The sequence below is a fragment of the Castor canadensis genome, chromosome 4 (genome assembly GCF_047511655.1).
Source record: "Castor canadensis chromosome 4, mCasCan1.hap1v2, whole genome shotgun sequence".
Taxonomy (NCBI): domain Eukaryota; kingdom Metazoa; phylum Chordata; class Mammalia; order Rodentia; family Castoridae; genus Castor; species Castor canadensis.
In genome coordinates, this window is record NC_133389.1 from 151,939,034 (window position 1) to 151,963,540 (window position 24,507).

Sequence of the window (24,507 nt, forward strand, 5' to 3'; positions counted from 1 at the left end):
TCCTGTGGTTTGGTGCTGCCTGTCTTTTCATGGTTAAGTTGGGTTTCACTTTCTATGTGCAGAATCCCTTGCAGAATCTTTTGTAATGGTGGCTTTGTGGTCACATATTGTTTTAGTTTCTGCTTATCATGGAAGACTTTTATTGCTCCATCTATTTTGAATGATAGCTTTGCTGGGTAGAGTATCCTGGGGTTGAGGTTATTTTCATTCCGTGCCCGGAAGATCTCACCCCACGCTCTTCTTGCTTTTAATGTTTCTGTTGAGAAGTCTGCTGTGATTTTGATGGGTTTACCTTTGTATGTTACTTGTTTTTTCTCTCTTACAGCCTTCAATATTCTTTCCTTAGTTTCTGAACTTGTTGTTTTAATGATGATATGTCGTGGGGTAGTTCTATTTTGATCTGGTCTGTTTGGTGTCCTGGAGGCCTCTTGCATCTATATGGGAATATCTTTCTCTAGATTTGGAAATTTTCCATTATTATTTTGTTGAATACATTATGCATTCCCTTCGCTTGCACCTCTTCTTCTTCGATCCCCATGATTCTCAAGTTTGGTCTTTTGATGGAGTGGGTGAGTTCTTGCATTTTCTTTTCACAGGTCTTGAGTTGTTTAATTCATAGTTCTTCGGTTTTTCCTTTAATTACCATTTCATCTTCAAGTTCTGAGATTCTGTCTTCTGTTTGTTCTATTCTGCTGGATTGGCCTTCCATTTTGTTTTGCAGTTCTGTTTCGTTCTTTTTTCTGAGGTTTTCCATATCCTGGCTGTTTTCCTCTTTAATGTTGTCTATTCTTTGTCCTGAGTTCATTTATCTGTTTATTCATCGTGTTCTCTGTTTCACTTTGGTGTTTATACAGTGCTTCTATGGTTTCCTTTATTTCTTCTTTTGCTTTTTCAAATTCTCTATTTTTGTTGTCTTGGAATTTCTTGAGTGTCTCCTGTGTATTATGGTTGACCCTATCCAGTATCATCTCTATAAAATTCTCATTGAATACTTATAGTATGTCTTCTTTTAAATTATTCTTGTGGGCTTCATTGGGTCCTTTGGCATAGTTTATCTTCATTTTGTTGGAGTCTGGATCTGAGTTTCTGTTTTCTTCATTCCCCTCTGGTTCCTGTACTAATTTTTTGCTGTGGAGAAACTGGTTTTCCTGTTTTTTCTGTCTTCCCGTCATTGTCTTTGGTGTTGTTACTGTCCCTGTACTGTGTGTAATTAAGTATTTTCTAGCTTGTAATAATAACAATGGTAATATTTAGAATGGAAGGGTGAGCTGAGATGGAAAGCAAAAGGTTAAAGAGAAGGGGAAAATAAATACACAGACAAGAGGCAGAAAGCAGAACAAGGTTTCAGATAAGAGAGTTTCAAAGGTATAAACAGGGAGTGTTAGTGTACTAATTTACAGTAAACTGAACAGACATTAGAGGGACAGAGATAGGATTGAAAATAAAAAATAAAAAAAAATTAAGATAGGAATAAAAATAAAAAATAAGTAAATGAAAGAAATATCTATAAATTAAAAATGAATTAAAATAAAATGGAAAATTTTAAATTAAAAAAAAAAACCAAAAAACCCTCCAAGTTCAAATGCAATGAAGTTTCCGTCTTAATAATTTGGGTGTCTGTCTCAGTCTCCAATCCTGGAGATGGTGCCTCAGATGTTGTTCTGTAGTTGTTTCATCAAAGAGAACGCATAAAGTAGAACAAAACTACACACACACACACACACACACACACACACAAAAACCTCACCAAGTGTCCCAAGTTCAAATGCAATGCAGTTTCAGTACATTTTTCTGCTTGCAGGTGTAATTCGGTTGTTCTCTCATCAAAGGTAGGGAGAAAAAGAAAAAAAAAAGTCTGGAGACAGTTCTGAGAATGGTATCTGCAGCTGTGGCTTGCCTGCCCACTGCTGTCAGCCTGTGTTGCTGGAGGTGTTATTTATGCAGATCTCTGGGGTGAGCTTAGCACTCGCCTGGCCCCGCAGGCTTTGTTTGTTCAGATTTCTCCTGTGCAGGAGCCTCTGCTACCGGCTTTCCCCTTTCCAAGCACTGGGAAAGGTGACACTGCATCTGCATTGTCAGGTGTGTGTGTTTATTTACAGTTCATGTGGGAGGTGGGTCTTCCCCCCTCTCCTGTGAAGTTTTCCTCCCACTGCCACTTTCACAAGTTTTCCTGCTCCTGCTTACTAGACGGTGCTGCTGCTCCTGTCAGCTGCCATGTTTGTTTACAGTTCACGTGGGAAGTGGATCTTCCCTCCTCTCCTGTGGAGTTTTCCTCCCTCTGCCACTCTCACAAGCTTCCCCGCTCCTGGTTGCTGGGTGGACGCCCCCACTCCCGCCAGAGCCTCTGCGGCCCTCCCGGCTTGTTTATTTACAGTCCCGGGAAGGATTCCCTTCCCCAATCTTCTGCACTCAGGGCGCCCCACCCTCTTTCCAGCATGTCTTTATTGCTCTTATTGCTTATTACTCAGTTTCTCTTTTCTCCCCAGGTGGAGGTCATTCTGTCCAGGGAGCTATGCTGCTGTGGCCCAGGCTTGTCTGTGGGGCTACCGCGGTACCGCAAAGCTCACCTGGTCTGCGTCTTCCCATGCTGTCTGGGCGCCGGCAACTGGCGGCCCAGGGGCCCTCCTTGTTTTTCCGTTTAACATGAAGTGGAGATTCTCTGCGCTGGCTGGAGGTGTGGAGGGGTCAAAGTTATGCCTTTTCTCAGTGATTATGCCTGCAAAGTGTGTCTCCAGCATCTCTCCAAGATTTCACTATAGGAGGCTCGCTTTCTGCTTCCTCCCTCTAGCCGCCATGTTGGAATCCCCCTTTAGGTTAATTTTAGTAATGTGTTTTATTAAATCCAATGTTTCCCAAATATCATTTCGAAGTTTAATCAATATAAAAATTATTAATATTTTGCATTCTTTTAAATAGTAAATCTCAGAAATCTGGCATATATTTATACTTATAGTATTATCTTAGTTTGAACCAACTACATTTCAAGTAATTCAACAGGCAATAGTGACCAGTGACTACTATTTTGTACAGAGGAAGTATAAATCTTGATGGAAGAATTTCTCCCAAAAATATGGCATAATGGCAGTGGATGGCTTAAAAACTGTACTCATAGAGCCCTTTTATAAATTTAGCCCAAATTTCCCATGGTTTCATCATCTTGGGGATACATATGCTCTTTTGTTAATAGTAATTACTAAAATTTGATGAGGTTGTTCTTTCCTTTTGTATTTCATGGGATAATAACATGTTGCAAAATTCCCACTCACCACATTTTTTTTTTTCAAAATCTCCAGGAATATCTTGCCTATGTTTACCACCAATCCTTTCATCAGCCTTAGCTGAGAAACCACTTAAAGGGATGCATCATCACTGACAGAAGCTGTATCTCCCAGTATATCCCAAATCTACAGCTTACAGATCAAAAACTGTATCACTGTACCATACAAAGGGAAGACAACCTTTACTTAGTTGTCAGTTGAAGCTGAAGTAACTATCCATGATAGAACAGCAAGAAAGATAAGGCATTTTTATACATAGACTTCCCTTATCTTACTCTTCCTGAGGCAATACATTTAAATTCATGATGCCTACAACTGGACTCTTCATCTTCTTTCCAAAATCTATCCTGCCTACACACATGCCAACCTAATAAATTGCTAAGTCCTGGTGATTCTTTTGCTAACATATTTGCTACATCTATCTCCTCCTTCATATTCTCAACACCAAATCTCTAATCATGTCTTTTTTTTTTAATTTTTATTTTTTTATTATTCATATGTGCATACAATGCTTGGGTCATTTCTCCCCCCCTGCTCCTACCCTCTCCCTTACCACCCACTCTGCCCCTCTTCCTCTCCCCCCCACTCCCTCTATACCTGGCAGAAACTATTTTGCCCTTAACTCTAATTTTGTTGAAGAGAGAGTATAAGCATTAATAGGAAGGAACAAGGGTTTTTGCTAGTTGAGATAAGCGTAGTTATACAGGGAATTGACTCACATTAATTTCCTGTGCATGTGTGTTACCTTCTAGGTTAATTCTTTTTGATCTAACCTTTTCTCTAGTTCCTGGTCCCCTTCTCCTATTGGCCTCAGTTGCTGTTAAGGTATCTGCTTTAGTTTCTCTGTGTTGAGGGCAACAAATACTAGCTAATTTTTTAGGTGTCTTACCTATCCTCATATCTCCCTTGTGTGCACTTGCTTTTATCTTGTGATCAAAGTTCAATCCCCTTGTTGTGTTTGCCCTTGATCTAATGTCTGCATATGAGGGAGAACATACGATTTTTGGTCTTTTGGGCCAGGCTAACCTCATTCATAATGATGTTCTCCGATTCCATCCATTTACCAGTGAATGATAACATTTTGTTCTTCTTCATGGCTGCATAAAATTCCATTATGTATAAATACCACATTTTCTTGATCCATTTGTCAGTAGTGGGGCATCTTGGCTGTTTCCATAACTTGGCTATTGTGAATAGTGCCACAATAAACATGGGTGTGCAGGTGCCTCTGGAGTAACCTGTGTCACAGTCTTTTGGGTATATCCCCAAGAGTGGTATTGCTGGATCAAATGGTAGATCAATGTCTAGCTTTTTAAGTAGCCTCCAAATTTTTTTCCAGAGTGGTTGTACTAGTTTACATTCCCACCAGCAGTGTAAGAGGGTTCCTTTTTCCCGCATCCACGCCAACACCTGTTGTTGGTGGTGTTGCTAATGATGGCTATTCTAACAGGGGTGAGGTGGAATCTTAGTTCTAATCATGTCTTCTTTTTGCCTTTCACAGACATCAACGATAGCTTCATATGAAGAGACAGAATCTTTGCCGTATGATCCACTTAAAGTACATTATGAAACTCCTTTGCTGATAAATTATTTTTATTAACACACAACTCTGATCATGTAAAATCTTGTGTTCAGAAACCTCTACTGATTCCCCATTGTAGACTGAATAATCTGAATCCACTGAACTCTAGTTTCAATTCTCAGTTAGTCATTGGTCACCTCTATATGACTCATGTCCTCCTGAACATGGTTGCTATACTACATTGTGTGACTCTGCCTGCTCATCCCAATCTCCTGACTTAGCATACACTCTACACTCATCCAGAAACCTCTTGCCTGACTCACCCTGCTACCTGTCTTTCCAGAACTGTCCACCTTTTCTACAAAGTTTCCCTGGAACATCCATGGTGGCTTTGTTTGTTTAAAGATACCACTATGATTTCCAACAACCTTTTTCCTGCCTATGATGAAATGCAGGTTTTGTTTATCATGGTAGGTTTTTATTTTTCCTTCAATTATGAAGGATAGCTTTGTTGGGTACAGTAACCTAGATTGGTAGTTATTTTCATTTAGGGCTTAAAAAACATCATTCCATGCCTTCCTTGCTTTTAAAGTTTCTGTTGAGAAATCTACTGTTACTCTGGTGGGTTTGCCTTTATATGTGACATGGAGCTTCTTTCTTGAAACTTTCCTTGTTCTTATTCTTGTTTTAACTATAATAAGTCTTGGAGAGGTTCTTTTCTGCCCTTGTCTGGTTGGAGTCCTAAAAACTTCTCTACTTGAATAGTCATCTCTTTCATAAGACTTGGAAGTTTTCTGCTGTTATATTATTGAGTATGTTTTCTATGCCTTTAGCTTGCACCTCTTCTTATTCTATGTCCATGGTTCATAGGTTTGGCCTTTTAATGGTGTCTCAGAGGTGTTGCATGTTCTGTTGGTACTTCTTTAATTTTTTTTTCTCTTTATCTTCATCTGCATGTTCTGATACATATTCCTTGTCTTCAAGCCCTGGTATTGTGTCTTCAACTTGATCCAGTCTATAGGAGAGACTTTCTACTGAATTTTTTATTTGACTTATTGAGCTTTTCATTTTGAGAATTTCAATTTGATTTTTTTTTTTTTGGATTTCAATATCTTTATCAAATTCCTCTTTCATGCTCTGCATGTTCTTCTTTATTTCATTCAGCTCTTTTTTAGAATTATTTCAGGCATTTAGTCATGTCCTCTTTGAAACATTGATAATTCTTGTAATAATTTTTTTTTAAAATTATTTACCTGAAATTTCATCCACTTCACTGTTGTTTGTCACTGTGGAGTTGCTTAGTTTTGGAGGAATCATGTTACCTTACTTTCTCATGTTTCTTATATTTCTGCATTGGGATTTGCTCATTGGAGGCCAAGTCATTGGTTACAAGTTTTAATCACTTATAGTCTTTCATTTGAAATATTGTTCAAGCAGGACAGTGTAGTTGCCAGGCTCAGGTGCTATCTCTTGCCACTGAACTGGGGGTATGACTCAGGAGCCAAACATTTGCCCATGTACTCAGGGCACTGGGCCTGATCCCCAGCACTACTCTGATTGAGGAAAAGTAGTTAGAATCTCTTGTCAGTTGTCCTCTTCTGGTCTGCTTTCACTATAGAAATTTCCTTTCTATGTATACTGGGAGTGTAGCTTTACAGCCAGTGGGCTGGGTGGATTCCATATACTCCACAAGCCCCTCAGTTTGTATCCCCAGGGGCAGCAGTCTAAGAGACACATAGACTGTGTCCCCAGGGGCAGTGACTAAGAGAGTGGTGAGAGCAAACAGAGCACTGAGTTGTGCTCTGGCTGGGGAAGAACCAAGGGACTACACACTCTGCTTGCTGTTCTCAGTGCTTTCAGAGCCTGCCTGGCAGTTCACCTCATTGTAGGGAGGAGGAAGCGGTGGGAATCATGTGATTTGAATGGCCTGAGTTCAGGATCCTCAGACCCAACTGGCAGCAAACACACAGTGGGATGCAGTCTCCAGAGATGAATCTAGGTGCTTTCAGACCCTACCTATCAGTTTGCTTACCTGTGGAGGAGAGGAGGCTGTAGAAATGACATGATTTGGAAGACCTAGGTTCTGGGCCCTCAGACCTGCCTGGCAGCAAACACACACTGAGATGTAGTTCCTGGAGGTAGGCCTTAGTGCTCTTAGTCCTTACCCAGCCATTTGTCTCCGTGTGTGTGTGTGTGAAAGAGAGAGAGAGAGAGAGAGAGAGAGAGAGAGAGAGAGAGAGAGAGAGAGGCTATGGATATCATATGATTTGGAGGGTCTGAGCTTCAGGGATTCAGACCCACATAGAAGCTCACACACAGGCAGGAGGCAGGTTCTGGAGACTGAATACCATGCCAACCATAGGCTTTGTGTTTTGTAGACAATGGGGTTTGTTCCTTGCCAGGGAGGACATGGTCTTGACCACTGTGCCCTTCACTGCTAGAACTCTCCACTGCTTGAACTTCTCTGCAGGACCATAACATATCCTCTTCCTCTCCACAACTACCTTTGTGGCCATCTTCCACCCAGACACTGTGGCTGGTGTCCTAAGACTCCCTTAGCCATGATTGTTCCTTGTTTTCAAGCTCCTAAAGTATCTCAATCTCAAACTATAGGCCCTCTCTCAAGATTACATTTTCCTAAAGCTCTTAGAGATGAGGGGAGCAGCAGAGTGTCTTTCTTTGTTGAGGCTAGCCTTCCACACTGGAGCAGTCACTGTCTCACCAAATCCCACAGTGGGTTTAAGACTTGTGCAAAGTATGGACTTACCTGTAGCTAGAATTGACAGTCTGTCATTAGGCTGTCTGTTTTATCTCACGGTGGCATCTACAACTTCCCCTCTCTCTCCCAGGGAACTGGGGATGGGGCTTGTAACTGTAGGTTTTCTGTGTTGCCTTTGTTTCTCCATGCTTTTCTGCTGTTTTGCTACCTCTTTTGTGATTCCTGATGTTCTTTCTCCCTTTCTCTCTTCAGAGCATAGTCTCTCCTGTGTTACCTGACTCTTCTCATTCATGGAATCCAATGTGGTTACTTCTAATTTGCCATTTTGCCCTGCGTCCTTATGTTTTCTTTTCTATGATCTACTTATTTATATATTTTGTTCACTCCCTGTTTGTCTTTGTATCTCTCTTCTTTATTGTTTAATAGTTCTTCATATATTTTGGATATGTATCCTTTTTTTTTAATCAGCTATGTGTATTTTAAGTAGCCTGTCTCAATCAGAACTTATGTTTTCATATCTTGATGTTGTGCTTTTGAGCAAACTTCTTAATTTTAAAACTTATGACCTTATTAATTTTTCTTTTATGGTTAGCTCTTTTTGTTTCTTGTTTAAAAGGTTCTTCTTGAGCTGCCAGAATAGCTCAAGGGGTAAAGTGCCTACCTAGCAAGGATGAGGCCCTGAGTTCAAACCCTAGTACCACCAAAAGAAAAAAATATATATCTAAATCTAGTTGGGGAAATGGCAGGCCTTTTTGAAATAAAAAAGATATAAAGCAATATTGTTTTAAAAAATAAAAGGTTCTTCTTTCCCTGAGGTCAGAATGATATTGTCAAATACATTCTTTTAGAGTTTTTTTTTCTTTTCACTTTAAATCTTGATACATTGATAATAACTTTTATATATGCTAACCTGTTGTTTCACCCTAATTTCTTCAGTGATGTACTATGCCAAATCTCTCATATATCAAGTGTCCATAAATGCATAGGCCTATTTCTGAGCTCTCTGTTCTGTTACAGTGGGATCAACTTATCTGTCTCTGAATGCCATATTGTATTAGTTTCCATAGCTTTATAATAATAATAAATTTCCATAACTTCAAAATAAGAATTGATAGTTTATAGGACAAATCTCCCTGCCCACTTTATTCCCTCTTCAAAAGTGTCTTGACTATTTTTCCTTTTTGAGATATATATATATAGAGAGAGAGAGAGAGAGAAAGAGAGAGAGAGAGAGAAATATATATAGAATATATATATACTGAAATATATATGTATATATGTACATATATTTTTGTTTTGTTTTGTTTTTTGGGGTTTTTTTTTGGTGGTCCTAGAGTTTGAACTCAGGGTTTCATGCTTACTAAGCAAGTGCTCTTACCTTGAGCTTGAGCCACTCCACCAGCTGCTTTTTTGGGAGTTTTTTGTTGTTGTTGTTGTTGACAATTGGTTCTGAATTATTTAATGAAAACAAAACAAAATATGATGTTAAAGATATGGAGCATCAGGAACTTTCATTCAGTGCTGGTGGGAATGTGCAATGTTATAACAACCACTTTCAAAGACAGTTGTTCAATTTTGTACAAAGTTCAATATACATTTATTATATAACCCAGCAATTCTATTCCTGGGTATACCCAAATGAATTGAATTTTATGTTCACATGAAAAAACCTGCACATGAATGGTTGTTGAAATTGTCCAAAACTAGAAGTGACCAAGATACCCTTCAATGGTGGTGATACACAAACTGAGGGACATTCATCTGTTTGGTGGAATAGTTACTACTCAGCAATAAAAAATGGGTATTTGATTCATGCAGCTACATCATGAATCTTAAATTCAACTTGCTAAATGAAAGGAACCAGGTTCTGAAAACTACATATTGTTTGATTATTTTCACTATTACATTGAAATAGCAGAAGAGGTTGACTACAAAACAGACCAGCCTCCCAGGGGTTTAATATCATTAGGTTTGATTAACTGTTATGATTGAAACTTCCTTGATTTATACATAACTTTGTGCATTTGTCAAAACTTACAGAAATATACATCAAAAAGTGTAAACTTTATTATATGAAATTAAAGAATATTATTTAAAATATTATGTGAAAATTGAAAGATAAATGAGGCAATACAAGCATAATATAGTTTTGAAAGATATAATGAAGATAAAGATAAATGATTCCAACAGTCTTAAAAATACAAAGCATACCTATAAGTAAGCTGATCTAAATGATTTTGGAATATGGTGCTCTGATTAGATACAGTAAGGCTAACGACAAAAAGAAGTATATAATCACTATACTCTCATTCAGGAGCTAGTAAGCTTTTGCTGTAAAGAGCCACATAAGAGATATTTTTAGTCCTTAGAGACCCTGTCTGAATTACTCAACTCTGCTATTGTATAATATGTTATACAAATGTTGAAACAATACATAAGCAAATGAGCATGTCTGTATTCCAGTCAAAATCCATATGCACTAAAATGTGAATTTTATGTAACATTCACATGAATTTTGTAAAGTTTTTTTTTCTACCAGTCACTTAAAAATTATAGCCAGGCACCAGTGGTTCATGCCTGTAATCTTAGCTACTCAGGAGGCACAGAACAAGTAGGATTATGGTTCAAAGCCAGCCCGGACAAGTAATTCACAAGATCCTATCTCAAAAATACTCAATATACACAAAAACAAACAAACAAACAAAAAGAAAAAAAACAGGACTGGTGGAGGGGCTCAAGTGGTAGAGCAACTGCCTAGCAAGTGGTGAGGTCCTGATTTCACCCCCCAGTACCACCGAAAAAATGTAAATTCTACTTTTACCTCATTTAATAGAGAATAAAAATGAAAAATAGTAACTGATCACTGTTAAAGAATGTCTCCCAAAATTAATATGACCAGTGATAATTCATGTTTATAATCAGGTACCCCTTGATATGTGATGTGAAGTGTTCTTTATGATATTGTTCCTCAAAAGCCACAACCTTAGTCTAAATGTGAGAAAACATCAGAAAAAAACAAATTTAAGCACTTTCTATAAAATTCTTGAGCAGGACTCTTCAAAATTATCTAGGTCAAAAAAAAAAAAAAAGGTTTCAGTTTGGAGTGAAGAAGTTAGGGCAAGATGTTGGATGGATTAGAAGCATATCCTCCATTTTGACTCCATGACCAAGAAGAACCAGGTAAAAGGAGAGATGACATTCTGAGGTGGAAAAAGAGAGGGAGAGCATTGGGAATGAGAAAAAAGGTGGCTAAAAAGCACAAAGAAGCACAAAGGCAACAGAGAAAAGCAGCAAATTCTCAAGATAAGGTCTCATGAACTATTTGGCCAGGCTGGCTTCAAACCGTGATCTTCCTGAACTCTGCCTCCTGAGGATCTAGGATTACAGACATGAGCCACCAGTGCCCAGCCTCACCAGCAACTTTTTGATTTTTCTCATAAATTTTAGATTCAGTGTTTCAAGTTACATAAAAATTCCTAATGAGATTTTCATTGGAATTACATATAATATATAGAATACTATGAGAACAATTAAAATCTTTATTATCTTCCAATTTTTGAACACAATATATCTCTCCATATGTTTAAGCCTTCTTCAGTGACTTTTGGTAAATTTTTATAATTTTTGTGTCTAAACTCTTATACATCTAAAGCATTTTACTCCTTGTTTCTTTTGGTTCTTCTTTCCATGTATGTTTAGTTTTTGACAGTGATATGTTAATTTTCTGTGAAATTTTATTTGTGGGACTTCCTTGAGACCTAAATAAGGTGAACTCCCTCAGAAAGGATTTGTATTTGAAGACACTGAGCATATTTTTTAAAAGAAATTTAGCATATTTTACCTCAGTGTTGGTCTACCACCAGGTCTTGATTTTTTAATAACACTGTCTTTTTAGTAAAAGTGGTTGATTGTAAGCCTGCGGCAAGGAAAGTACAAGAGGAGCCTGGAGCATCTTGTTGGACCAGAAAATTTTCTTACAAAGTGATCCAAAAATGAGGGAGAGATGTCAGAAGGACATGGGAAGCAGTTTGAAGAAGCTTCTACTAGCAAATCTGGAACAATTTGAGCATCAAAGTAAATAATGAGAGAAGTGGATTATAACCTATTGAATAAATTAAGAGTGCATTAAGTCCATACAAAAGATAGCTAGATAGATAGATAAGAAGGGAAGCTCCTCCAACAAACAGTAGGAAAATCATTATTTTACAACCAATATAGTAGTAACTGGTTGAAACATAAATCATCAGTAGGCCTGGTGGCCTGCCTGTATAATCCCAGCACTGGAAAGGCCGAAGCAGGAGGACTTCAAATTCCTAGCCAGCCTGGCGTACCTAGTGAGTTTGAGGCCATCCTAGGAAACTCAAAGCACAAAACCAAAAAGAAAACACCTTTTACCCTAAATAAATAAAAACAAATCACCTGTGCTAAACTTAAAGAAGAACCTTTGAGGGAGAATAAAACTTTTACATAGTCTCAAAGTGCTTCTTCACAAATTACTCATTCATTACAAAGCAGAAAATGGTAACTTTGTAGTAGAAAAACCTGGCAGTTGACATTTTACCAAAGTAATTAATGTTAATAGAATGAATAATGGACTGACTGATATCATATGCCTCCTAATAGGAAGCACTCAGAAGGACACAATATCATTTATGTGTTATTCTTGAAAAACAACATAAAAAGTATAACCTAAATCTAACCATGAGGAAACATCAGATAAACCCAGTTTAAGGGACATTCTACAAAAGTAACCAGCCTGTACTCTTTAGAACAAGTCCCCCCATCCCTGCTTTTTCCTTTGGCAGTGCTATAAACTAAACCCAGGGTCTCTCACCTGCTAGGCAAGTACTTTACCACTGTGCTATACATCCAGGCCCTGGGTATAGGTTTTTAAAAGCATAGAAGGACTGAGGAACCCATTTCAGATTTAAGAAGACTAAAAGACATTCAACTAAATGCAATGCATGGTTCTAGATTGGATCCGGGGGGAAGCTGTGAAGAATACTACTAGGGCAATAGGTGAAATTCAAATGGTGGGTTAGATAGTGGGATTGGATCAATGTTATGTTTTCTGATTTTGACAACTGTCCTGTTGTTATATAGGAAAATGCTTTTGTTTTTAGAAAATACCCCCGTAAGTATTTAGGAGTTAGAATCATAATATCTGCAAGCTCCTTTCTAATCTTCAGAATAGCAGAAAGAAAGAAAGGAAGGAAAGAAAGAAAAGGAGGTGGTAAAACATTGGCAATGGATTCATCTCTTTGAAGGATATCAGAGTTTTTTTGCTTGTCCTACTTTTCTGTAAGTTTGAAATTGTTCCAGGACTAGGGATGTAGCTCAGTGGTAGAGCACTTGCTTAGTATGCGTGAGGCTCTGTGTTTGATTCCCAGCACTGAAAAAAAAATTCAAAATGTGATTTGTGGGCTAGGGGTGTAGCACAGTGGTAGATTGCTTACCTAGCATACACAAGGCCACAGTTTCACAGGGCTCCAGCACCACACACACACACACACACACACACACACACACACACACACACGGTTTGCTTTACTTCCTTTGAAGCTATAAATAAATTTAAAACTGTTCATTGTTCTTTGTGTACTTTAGATCTTACTTTTGGAGTAATTTTCCTTTCTCCTAGAGTCAATATTTTAGAATGTTCTTTAAGGTAGGCCTGTTGGTAGTAAATTCTGTTTTTGTTTTCTAAAATCATTGTTGAAAGGTAGTTTTTCTGCAGTTACAATTCTAGATCAACAGTTGTTTCCTCTCAGAACTCTGAAGGTATAAATTCTTCTGCTTTGTCTTCCATTGTTGCTGTTGAAAACTTTGCTTAAAGCTGTCTAGTCTTCCTTTTGCAGGCAAGCTCTCATTTTCTCTGCATGTTTTTAAGAATTCTTTCTTTGCCTTTGTTATTGTGCAGCTTTCACTATTGTCTAGAGTGGATTTCTGCTTAGTGTATGTAAATGCTTCTTCTATTTATGAATTCATGCCTTTCATCAGCCACTGTTTAAAAGTTTTTGCCTCTATTCCACTCTCTTTTTCTCTGTTTTTATAGCTCCAAAGAAAAATTTGGGGCTATATTCTATTAGTCACATCTCTTATTCTCCCCTTCATATTTTTCATCTCCTGAACATTTTGTGCTGCATTCTGAGTGATTTCTTCATCTCCTCAACCAGTTTTTAAAATCTCCCTTAAACTATGTAACTTTACTTCATGTATAAAGATGCATATTATTCCAATGTGTTTCCTGAATTTAGCCATGAATAATGATGACACTTCTAAAATAAAAATTCCATTAGCAATTTTATTGCCATTACTCCTATTCATCCCACTACTATTGTTGTTTGCCTGCTAAAACTAAAAAAGTAATGTGGAAATAGAACAATAGGCATCTTCATCTGAGCTTACTGCATTTGTTCATGCTCAAAGTAATCGCTAGAAATTGGATGTTTATATTGAGATCCCTTCCCCCCATTTTTAATTCTTCTTTTCAGAATGAAAAGAGAGGCAGTGAGTAGAGAGAAGATTTTCAATTGACGAAGGAAGAAAATGTGGAAAAAAAATCTATTCCTATTCTGTTAGGCGATGCAACCCTACAGGGTCCAAACTGAATGCCTTTGTAAGAGATAGAGGAGAGCAAGGAAGCATTAGCTAAGCATTAGTGCCTTTGTCTTAAAGACAGCAATTACAGCATGCAGTGCAACAGCCTCTCTCAGACAATGAGGCCTAGTGGCAGCAGTGTCAGAGGGGGCCAGAGCAAAGGGACAGGGCCCTGGTTAATTATGGGAAAAGGAGAAGTAGGACATAGTGATTGTCTGCAATGCTTATAACCAACGTTCTCTCATCTCCCAACATTTCCTCTTGCCTGCTCTTTTCTCTCCTTGTGCTTTTCAGACATTAAAAGAGTCCATTAGGGAACTGGAGGAGATGTGAATCAAGTGGTAGAACACCTGCCTAACAAGTTTGGAGCCCTGAGTTCAAACCCCAGTACTGCCAATAAAAGTTTTTAAATATCCACTAGGAGCTTCAGTGAGAAAAAACTTCACACTTTAGGATTATTATACTGGTGGTAGTGTTTTACTTTTTTGTTTTATATTAAAAGATAATGTATAAACTTACCACATTTAGCCATTTTCAAGTATACGGTGGCATTTAGTACATTCGCATTGCTGTGTGCCTTTATCACTGTCCATCTCCAGAAACTTCCATCATCCCAGACTGAAGCTCCATATTTACTAAAAAAAATTACCCTCTTACCTTCAGCCTCCAGTAGCCACAGCCACTCTATATTCTAATTCCTCTCTCTCTCTCTCTCTCTCTCTCTCTCTCTCTCTCTCTGTGGCTGTTCTAGGTACCCCATATAAATGGAAATGCACAATACTTGGCCTTCCAGGTCTGGCTTATTTCACTTACCATAATGTTTTCAAGGTTTATCCCAGCCTAAGAGGATTTATTTTGGAGCACAAGGTCCTCTGTTCAGTACCAGTTTCAGGCAACTGCTGGTTTTAGGACTATGGAGTGGCTCAAGTGGTAGACTGCCTGCCTAGCATTTGTGAGACCCTGAGTTCAAACCCCAGTACTGCCAAAAAAAAAAAAGAAGAAAATTGTCCCTGACTGGTTCTTTACTCTCAGGCTTTGGCTGTAGTCTTTCGAATGTAAAACGTGGCCCAGGGAAAGCAAATGGAAATGTCCTGTCGCTACCATATATTATGCTACTCTGAATTAACTTCAACAGTGAAAAATGAAATACTTTTCTTCTCCCAACAATATTTTTATATGCTCTTTGTACCTCTGAAAAGTTAAAACTGCTGAGATGCAACCCCAGCGCCACTCCCAGGGAATGTCTAAGGAATTTGAGGAATCTTTTTCTCTCTTATGGAAGAATTAGTTCATGTTTAGAATAGAGAAAAAGTTAGGAAGATAGCCAGAAAAAGCAAAAAACATGTAAGCTGTTTCCTCTAACTTGACCAAAGAACCACATTTGCAGCAATAAAATGACCCAGCACAACTATTCCTTCTGGAAGGATTCACTGTTTGGTGCCACTTGGTGGTGTATCTCATGTTCCCTGCCCGCCCCCCAGTGTGTGAATTTCTCCTTCAATCTACATGGGCTGCCCCAAGGGTGTCTCCAAAGACCAGAAATCCACAGAGAAGTGGAGAAAGATCTGTGGGATTAGAAGAGCCACGGGAATGAAGATTTAAGAACAAAGCAGAAGAATGAAAGGAAATAGAAGCTGATTCTCTATCTGGACCTGAATGTTCAGAATATTTTAAATGTTTGCTTAAAGCTAGTCTGGGGTGGGCAAAATAGCCACACAACTTGTGCTTTGAAGTTTAAGAAGCATATAAAAAAAAAAAAAGATAGAAAACAAATTTTAAAATAGGAAAACAAATTGTATAGTTTTTAAAAAAAAACAACAGTTACATCTAGAAAGCACCTTTCATCTTGAAAACATGCTACTCAGGCTTATTTTGCTATCAGTACACTGATATTTATGGTACTTAAGGATTTTCTAGCAATAGAAATTTTTCAGTCTTTTAAGCATTCTAAAATCACACTCAGAGACCATAGATGATGTGTGTGTGTGTATGCATGTGTGTGCGTGTGTATGTAATCCTGGAGTCTAGATTTGTTAGACAAAGGAAGTTTCAAGTTGGGGCAAGTGATAGAGCACCTGCCTAGCAAGTGCAAGGCCCTGAGTTCAAACCCCAGCACCTCAAAAAAAAAAAAAAAAGAAAGAAACGAAAAACAATCTGCTTTCTCCTACACAATCAATGAAAAGTAAAAGAAACAATGTGTCTACAGTCAGATGGAAAAAATTGAAATTTATCATATGTAACAAACATATATGAATAATATTAAAGATCATATTCTAAATGAACTTTATAATAAATCCTTAGTAGTATGGTCATCTATAATAAAATGTTTCACTAAATACCCTTCTTGAATTTGGAAAGTTATGTGTGAAAGAGGTTTGGGGTTTAATAAAATTGAGAAGGACTGAAGCATGGGGACAATTTCTGTCATCACTCACCCAATGCATTTGTTAAGTGCATAAAAATAAACATATACATGCATTTTTAGCAAAATAAATCTTTGCCCTTCTTGTCCCTCAGGAATTATCCTCTAGTTTGATTAGGTGACAAAGAAAATATATACTTCATCCCATTTAGCCTATTTTAGGCGCACACTTTCTGTGAAGTTGGGATTGCGTCTTGCAGTCAGCAACCTCTCAGACTAGGAGTGGTCAGCCAGGCTGTGGTTGTGACTGGAGCTCAGTTGCATAAGTTGTAAATGACAACACTTGCAGAGTGGGTGTCAGTGATTTGGAAGGAAACCCTGCAAATGAGCGAGGTGGTGTTTGTTTGTCTTTTGGGTGGGTTTTTTGGTTTTGTTTTGTTTTTTTTTTTTAACCTTTTAAACCCCTAGGACCAAATGGTTGTGGAGGAGTGAGTCAGCCATGTTTAGCAACATTCTTTAAGCAAGAGTCAAAGTAAGCTAACTGTGTCATTGCAAAGTCACTTTAGGAGCCCAGCACCAGTACTTTTATGGATTATTTTAAGTAATGCCGCATCAGCCTCTTAATGTAGATGATGATACTATGGCAAACACAGACAGCAGAGAGTCTGAATCAAATGTTGAATGCGAAAAAAATTTTAAGGAACACCTAAACCAACTAATTTTGTTTAATGTTCCTTTAATTTTGTAGGTACAAGTATGACATATGATAAAATAATCTATAAAACAGCTCTTTCACTGAATATTCTGTGTCATAATTTAACTTGTGGGGTGTGGGGTGTGTGTGTGGTGGGTGTGAAGGGGTTGCAAACCTTTTTTAAGATAGGGTATCACTATGTAGCCCAGGCTGCCTTGAACTGTGGCCCTCCTGCCTGAACCTCTTGAGTGCTACAGATGTGCTCTACCATTCCCAGCCAATTTTTTTTTTTTTGACACTACATACAGCGATGCCTCTTACAATGATAGCAACTACACTCAGTAAAAAGGGGCATGCAAATTGGGAGTTCAGTGTTTTTCCCTCTTCTTGTACAATTGATAGCAAATAAGCCTGACTGGCCAGAAATGTTTGATAAATAAATGTGCTCCTAGCTGATTCTGGTTTTGTTCTATTTTAACAAAAAGATGTAAGCTGTTCTTACCCGTATTTGACATAAGAATTTTCTCCCAAGACTTTTAAAAGCATATATCCCTTATGTTACAGTCCCCCAAATATTTCTTGGACAGAGACATTCTAGTATTTCAGTTTTGCATGTATGGCTATCTTGAAAATGTCTTATTTCCTTTACTAGGGGTGCAGGCTGCATCTTTATTGAAATGTTCCAGGGTCAACCTTTGTTTCCTGGGGTTTCCAACATCCTTGAACAGCTGGAAAAGATCTGGGAGGTAAGAGAAAAAGTCCTCTTAAGAAAAAAGAAATACCTACATTTCAAACTTTGAACCAAATTTGTCATAGAAACAAATGAAGCAGTCTATTTGCTTCAAGGTATTGAGCCATATATTAAGGTTGTAGAAACTGGTATTTGCCATAGGAATAAGCACCTTAGTACTTACGGAAGTACCTGAGTGGTTAGGAAAACTCTTGCTGTCCCAGAGCAGTCCATTAAGTCACCTCACTGATAACATTCTATCTCCTGCTGCTGCTTTTTATTGTCTCAACTTCCTGGGGTAATTTCTGCCAGTACTACCTAGGCACATCTCTGCCTTATCATCCTCAACTCTAATTCTATCATGCATCTGGCTTTTGATCTTTGTCAGTTGAAGATAAGACACCACCTTTTCATAGAACCCTGATAAAACCTATGTTAGTGAAGAGAAGAATTTTATTTATCTTGGTCATCCACATGTGCACGATACCTAAAGGGTCAAGGTGCCCTGCGTATGTGAGTATGTGGTCCCATTTCTTTATTATCCAGCTCCACATCATTTGTACTGTGATGTGCTTTTGCTTTCATGTCTTATGTAGCAGTGTTACAGTCACACTATGGTCATCTCTATATTTCCTTTTGTTTTCTTTTAGTGATTTTTCTTATTATGGCAAAATAGATATAAAATTTTGTGGGGTTGGTCAGTGGGTATCAAAGTTATAGACAGATAAGATAACTAAATTCTGGTGTTCTATTTGCACAATAGATTGACTATATATAATCATAGTTATATATAGTTCTGGATATGCTAAAAAAGCTAGAAGAAAGAATTTTCAAACTTTTCATCACAAAGAAATGACAAATGTTTGAGGACATAGATATGCTTACCCTAATTATTGATATTACACGATGGATCCTGCATTAAAATGTCACATGGTACCCTATAAATATGCAGTTTTGATATGTCCATTAAAATAAAGTGAGATGAAAAAAATCAACCATTTTTAAGAGTACAGTTCATCTCATTAAGTACACTCACATTGTCATGCTGCCATCTTGCCATCATTTCCAGCACCTTTGTGTCATCCCAAACAGAAACTCTGCAACCACTGAACACTGACCCCCTTCCACCCCTAGCAACCTCTCATCTACTTGTATCCTCTATGAACTTGCCTATTCTAGGTACTTCCCACTGGTGGAACCATAGATCATTTGTCTTTCTGTAGCTGGCTTAGTTCACTTCGCATAATATTTCAAAGTTCGTTCATGTTGTAGATGTGTCAAGGTGCTTTACACTGAGGGTTTTATCACTTGCTGTTCTGAATTCTGCTACTTGTCTTCTAAGATAAAGAATACCTTGGAAAATGAAGATAGTATATAAAATTTAGTCATTGACATTAAATTTTCTTTGGGAGGATATTGTGAGGAAACATGGGCTGAACTGGGGAACAGTCATTAACTAAAAAAACATTTTTCATGCCAAAAGCCTTTTCTTAGCAAGACAGATAAATACTAACTTCAAGTCACATCATTGAATATTGTAACATCATCTAAGCCCAAGGCAGCTGCTGCCATTAGAACATCAGGCCTTGGAGTTCAAAGACCTGGGTTTGAGAATTCTAGTCATTTTCTAGCTATGAAAGTAGGCAAGTTATGTAACTTCTCTGGGCTTTAATTTTTTTGTCTAAAAAATAGGGATAATGATACAAATTTTCAACCTTGCTGTTTGAAATCCATAAGATCAAATGCATAACAAACTCAGTGTGCTATAGATGCTCAATAAATAATTGTTTTCCTCCTGCTTTGTTTACTGTTATAAAGATGATTCAACAATGCAATTGCTAACAAGTACTAGCTGGTGTTTAGGCATATTTCTCTTTCACGATATTAGTGGCAGAGAAAGGACAATTAGCACTGCCTAGTCCTTACCAGCAATGAGCATTTACATATGTGAAGAGTTTTTCTCAGTTATTTAATACTTACTAGACATTCACCATATGGGAATACTCTTCAAGGGCTTAAAGAAGTAGCAAGTCATTGGAAACAAGAATAAGAAAAATGCAGGATCTGTGCTTACAAGTGTTTTTCTGTCTAGGTGAAGTCTAAGTAAATATATGTGAGCAAACATAAACTATGTATATATGTAGAAGGGTGTATGTATAAATAGTTAATAAATTGTAATGCTGAAATAAAATGTGTTACTTGGATGTTTGGAAAGCAGTATATTTGAAAAGAATGTAAGTATATCCTTAGGTGATATTAGTTCTTGAAAAGTTGTAAATAAACTGACTTTTTAAATACTGTATACTATTTAAATGACCCCATACTTCAAAAGCAATCATTTTACAGTTCTTTGCATTTAGCTAGCACTTAGAAATCATAGAACAACAATCATAGACTAGATGTTTCCTGGGACCTGATAACTCTCTAGTTATCAATTCAAGTTTGTGGGACTGGCCTTGGTGACTGACACTGGCCACCTGAAGGATATGTGTTCATTTAGTAAGTGAAATGTGTTAGACTTGAATCTGGATATAAGGTTCCCCAAAAATAAGATATTCAGCAAAAACAAACCTGTCTTAACAAATCAGTTCAACAGGTCCTGTCCAAGAAACCACATTCATGTCTAGTATTATTTTTATCACACTTCAGTAAATCAAAGAGATTTTATTTTGACATTCATGACAACTCAGTGCAGATTTAACATGAGAAAACATTTTAGCAATAACACTGGCCTGAAGTCAGAGCTCATTAAGTTTTGGACACAGCTCTAAGTTCAGGTAGGAGGTAGAGCAAGTCTGTATGCAACCTCCCTGACTCTGTAAAGTTGTGACTTCTGTAAACAAAATGCAAAGAGAACATAGTAGCTCCTATCATTTTGTTCTTGTTTGTTTGGTTTTTGGTGGTATTAGGGTTTGAACGCAGGGTCTCACACTTGCTAACCAGGTACTCTACCACTTAAGCCATGCCTCCAACCCTTTTTGTGTTGGTTATTTTTGAACTTATTTGTCATATATAACTGAAATTTTGTATCCTTCAGCCAGCGTCTCCCAGCTTCCTTTTCCCCTAGTCCCAGGCAACCATCATTCCACTTCTATGAGTTCAACTTCTTTAGATTCCACATATAAGTGAGATCATGAGGGATTTGTGCCTGGCTTATCTTACCCAGCGTAATGTCTTACAGGTTTATCCATGCTATGCAAATGATAGGATTTCTTTGTATTTAAGGCTGACTAGTATTCTGTTGTATCTATGTGTCACATTTTCTTTATCCATTCATTTGTTGATAGACACTTAAGTTAGTTCATTGTCTTGGCTATTCTGAATAATGCTGCAATAAACATAAGATTGCAGATATCTCCTCTACATACTCACTTCGTTTCCTTTGGATACATACTCGGTATTGGAAGTGCTGGATCATGTGGTAGTTCCACTTTAAATTTTTTGAGGAACCTCTGTGGACTTCCATAATGGCTATCTTAATTTACATTCCTACCAACAGAATACAAGGGCTACCGTTTCTCCACATCCTTACCAACACTCATCTTTCGTCTTTTCGGTAAAAGCCATTTCAATAGGCATGAGGTGATATTTTTGAGGTCCTAACCATAACTGTGGTCCTAACCTGCTTTTCTCTGGTAATTAGTGATGTTGAACATTTTTTCATATGTCTTTTGGCCATTTATATCTTCTTTTGAGAAATGCCATTGAGGTCCTTTGTCCATATTTTAAATCAGGTCACTTGTTTTCTTGCTATTGAGTTCTTTATATTTTTTAATGTTAACCCCTTATCAGATTTATGGTCTGCAAATATTTTCTCCCATTCCCATAAGTTGTCACTACACTCTATTGTTTCCTTTTCTGTATAGAAACTTTTTTACTTTTATGAAATCTTATTTGTCTATTTTCACTTTTGTAGCCTATGTAACAAGCTAGAATATTAAGGAGATTACAAATTGTTCCTAAATTTGCATTTTACTAAATGTAGTCTACACATATAAAAATAGGAAATCTATTTAAGGTTCCATGATATTTGATATAGGAATTGCTTCTTTGAAAACAATGGGTCTACTCTAAATTTTCCAACCTCTAATCACAATTTTCCTTTACAATTATCCCAAGATCTCACTCTTACAAATTATTCCTGAATCTTTCCTTTACCATCTTTCTGGTCTGTAGGTGTGTTGTGTGTAACATGTGTTTATGTCTAAATACTAGATGTAAGTACTTTCTGGACAGAAAATTCTAATTCTTTTGATAAGTGCCTTTAGCAAATAATCCTAGATTCAATTCTAAAATCAGAGTAAACCATGCAGACTTTAAATCTATTAGTCAAAATGCCTATAGATTCCATTCCAACAAAGGCAGAAAACAACTTTTGTAGCCACTGTGGTCTGAAGCACAGAACTTACCAGCTGCCTTGTAAGAACTCTCGGGAGAGTAAGTCAACAACTTTGGTCTTCAGTTTCCTAGAAAGTGAGGGAAGGTTTCGTAATTGTCTGAAATATAAAAGAATTCTATAGCTTGTGAATAGAAACTGCATTAAATTTCCAAATAAAGTATGTTGAACTCTTATCTAAACTTCTAAAATCTCAAGCTTAAAGTTTTTAACATAAGATTTTCCAAAAAAATTGGTATCCATTTTGTTGGCATTAGTCAAACATAATACAAAGTATGTGTGTTTTTATACAACCTTAGAAAATATGGATGTGGTTGCTTTTTTATTTTCTGTATTGTTTTCTCATCATCTTGGCATTCTTTCCATTGTGTTTTGCCAGCCAACAAAAGATGAATGGGTACCAATGAAACACACCCACTTGTTTACACATGCATCTGTGCAAATACATAAGAAGAGAGGTAGAGGAAGAAGAATTAGCTGCCCATTCTCTGACCCTCTCCTACAAAAGAAGAATTAGTCCAGTTGGTTTTTCAAAATGGATTCCAGGATTCTCAGTGTTCCCTCAGGCTCATGGTGGCTGATAGGAAAAACCTATAATCCTCTCAATGCCTTTTCAGTTTGTTTAGAGACTGGATCAAAGCAGGAAGATTTTACTGGGTGGCATGATCTTTTTTTATATTACATGAGGAAAAATAGCACTTCATTGTTTTTTTCTTTGAGGACAAGCTTAACGGGCCTGCAAAAGTATACCTCTCAGCCAGAACTGATGGATTTAAGAGTCCGTATTCCACGTTGGTTATATTCAGTCATTATTATGCAATTAACTTCCTGCTAGCATCTATATTCAGGGTTGTACAGAAGGGCTATGCTGTAGTGGTGTGATGAAAGCTCCTAGTGCTTAACTAGTATTTCACAAAAGCAATGCTATTCAAACAGACCCTCGGTTCTAACTAGCTATGAGCTTTTATGATGATCTTAAAAGAATGGTAAGCTGATACCCACAGGGAAGCTCACAGTGACAACTTCATCCAAACTCTGTTTTGGCTTTGTACTCCAAAGGGCTTATTTTCATACAACATCTTAATTAAAAACTAGAGTTTGTATTTGTTTATCTAAAGCATGCTACCATTACCATCCACCACTAGAAAACCAAATACCATATTCCAAGCTGGTGGACACAGAGAAAACAGGAGAAAAATATTTGGTAGAAAAGACTAGAGTTAGGTTTGGGGTCACTTTTAGCCAACATTCCACAGCGTAAAGGTCAGTAATCTGAATCCTTTTTAATTTGAGCACGTTGGGGAACAGCTGAAGGCCCATGCAGAGGCATAATTTAAGCTGTCAAGTTATCCTGTCGATAGAGTAATGTGATATAAGGCAAAGGGACAATCACTCTTGCTTCTTTATTCCTAGCTGCCAACACATCCTCATGCAGGTGATCATGCAATACAGATTTGTAGATTAGAAAGAATTTAAGCAAGGCTAGGTGATCTGCCTCAGGAAAAGAAGCGGGTTAGTAAAGACATTGGCTCAGGATTATAGAAATAAGCTACAGTTGGCCCAACAAACTTAAAAATATTGAAAACACCAAAATTTCTTTCTCAGATGTATCAGCTGGTATAATGTGACAAAACTGAATTCTTCCCCATTCCTCCCTAATCTGTTCTTTAGGTTTCTGTTCCTGTTCTATCCATCCAGTTTTCTCTCTCACCTTTCTTTGTCTTTCTCTGGTATTATATAGGTGTTGGGAGTTCCTACAGAGGATACCTGGCCTGGAGTCTCCAAGCTGCCAAACTACAATCCAGGTAATATTGATCCAAGCTTCTGAATTTGCTAAGGATTAGCACTGTCAGGAGAGCATTGACCACACAAACAGTGTCCACCTTCTATTGTGAACTTAACAGCAAAGATAGATTTTTACATTTATCTATTTCCTGATAATCCTTACAGAAGAAAGTGATTAAAATAGTAGGTAAGCCTAGATCAATTCCCAACTCTATAAAACACAAGTAGTAAACTGAAAAATCATTTGAAATGACTATTACTGTGAATTTTACTATCCATTTCCAAATACCTAGTGACTCAAAGGAACAACATGCTTTTGAGCCCCATGAGTGAGGAAGTGGTCTTGCTTTTGAGTCCTTTGAGCAGCATTGGGTTGATTTGTTAGATTAAAAAAAAGAGAAGAAAAGAAAAGAAAGCTAAA

General features: G+C 37.4%; 1 protein-coding gene across 2 annotated transcripts in view; it reads left to right on the plus strand.

The window, feature by feature from the left end:
- Nucleotides 1-24,507, plus strand: part of Cdk15 (cyclin dependent kinase 15) — a 103,115-nt gene that overhangs the window by 40,831 nt on the left and 37,777 nt on the right. For both annotated transcript variants that reach the window (XM_020159725.2, XM_074071427.1), the window contains 2 exons: nucleotides 17,828-17,921; nucleotides 24,043-24,106. In XM_020159725.2, coding sequence (XP_020015314.2) covers nucleotides 17,828-17,921; nucleotides 24,043-24,106 — 158 coding nt within the window. The remainder of the gene's footprint in view (nucleotides 1-17,827; nucleotides 17,922-24,042; nucleotides 24,107-24,507) is intronic.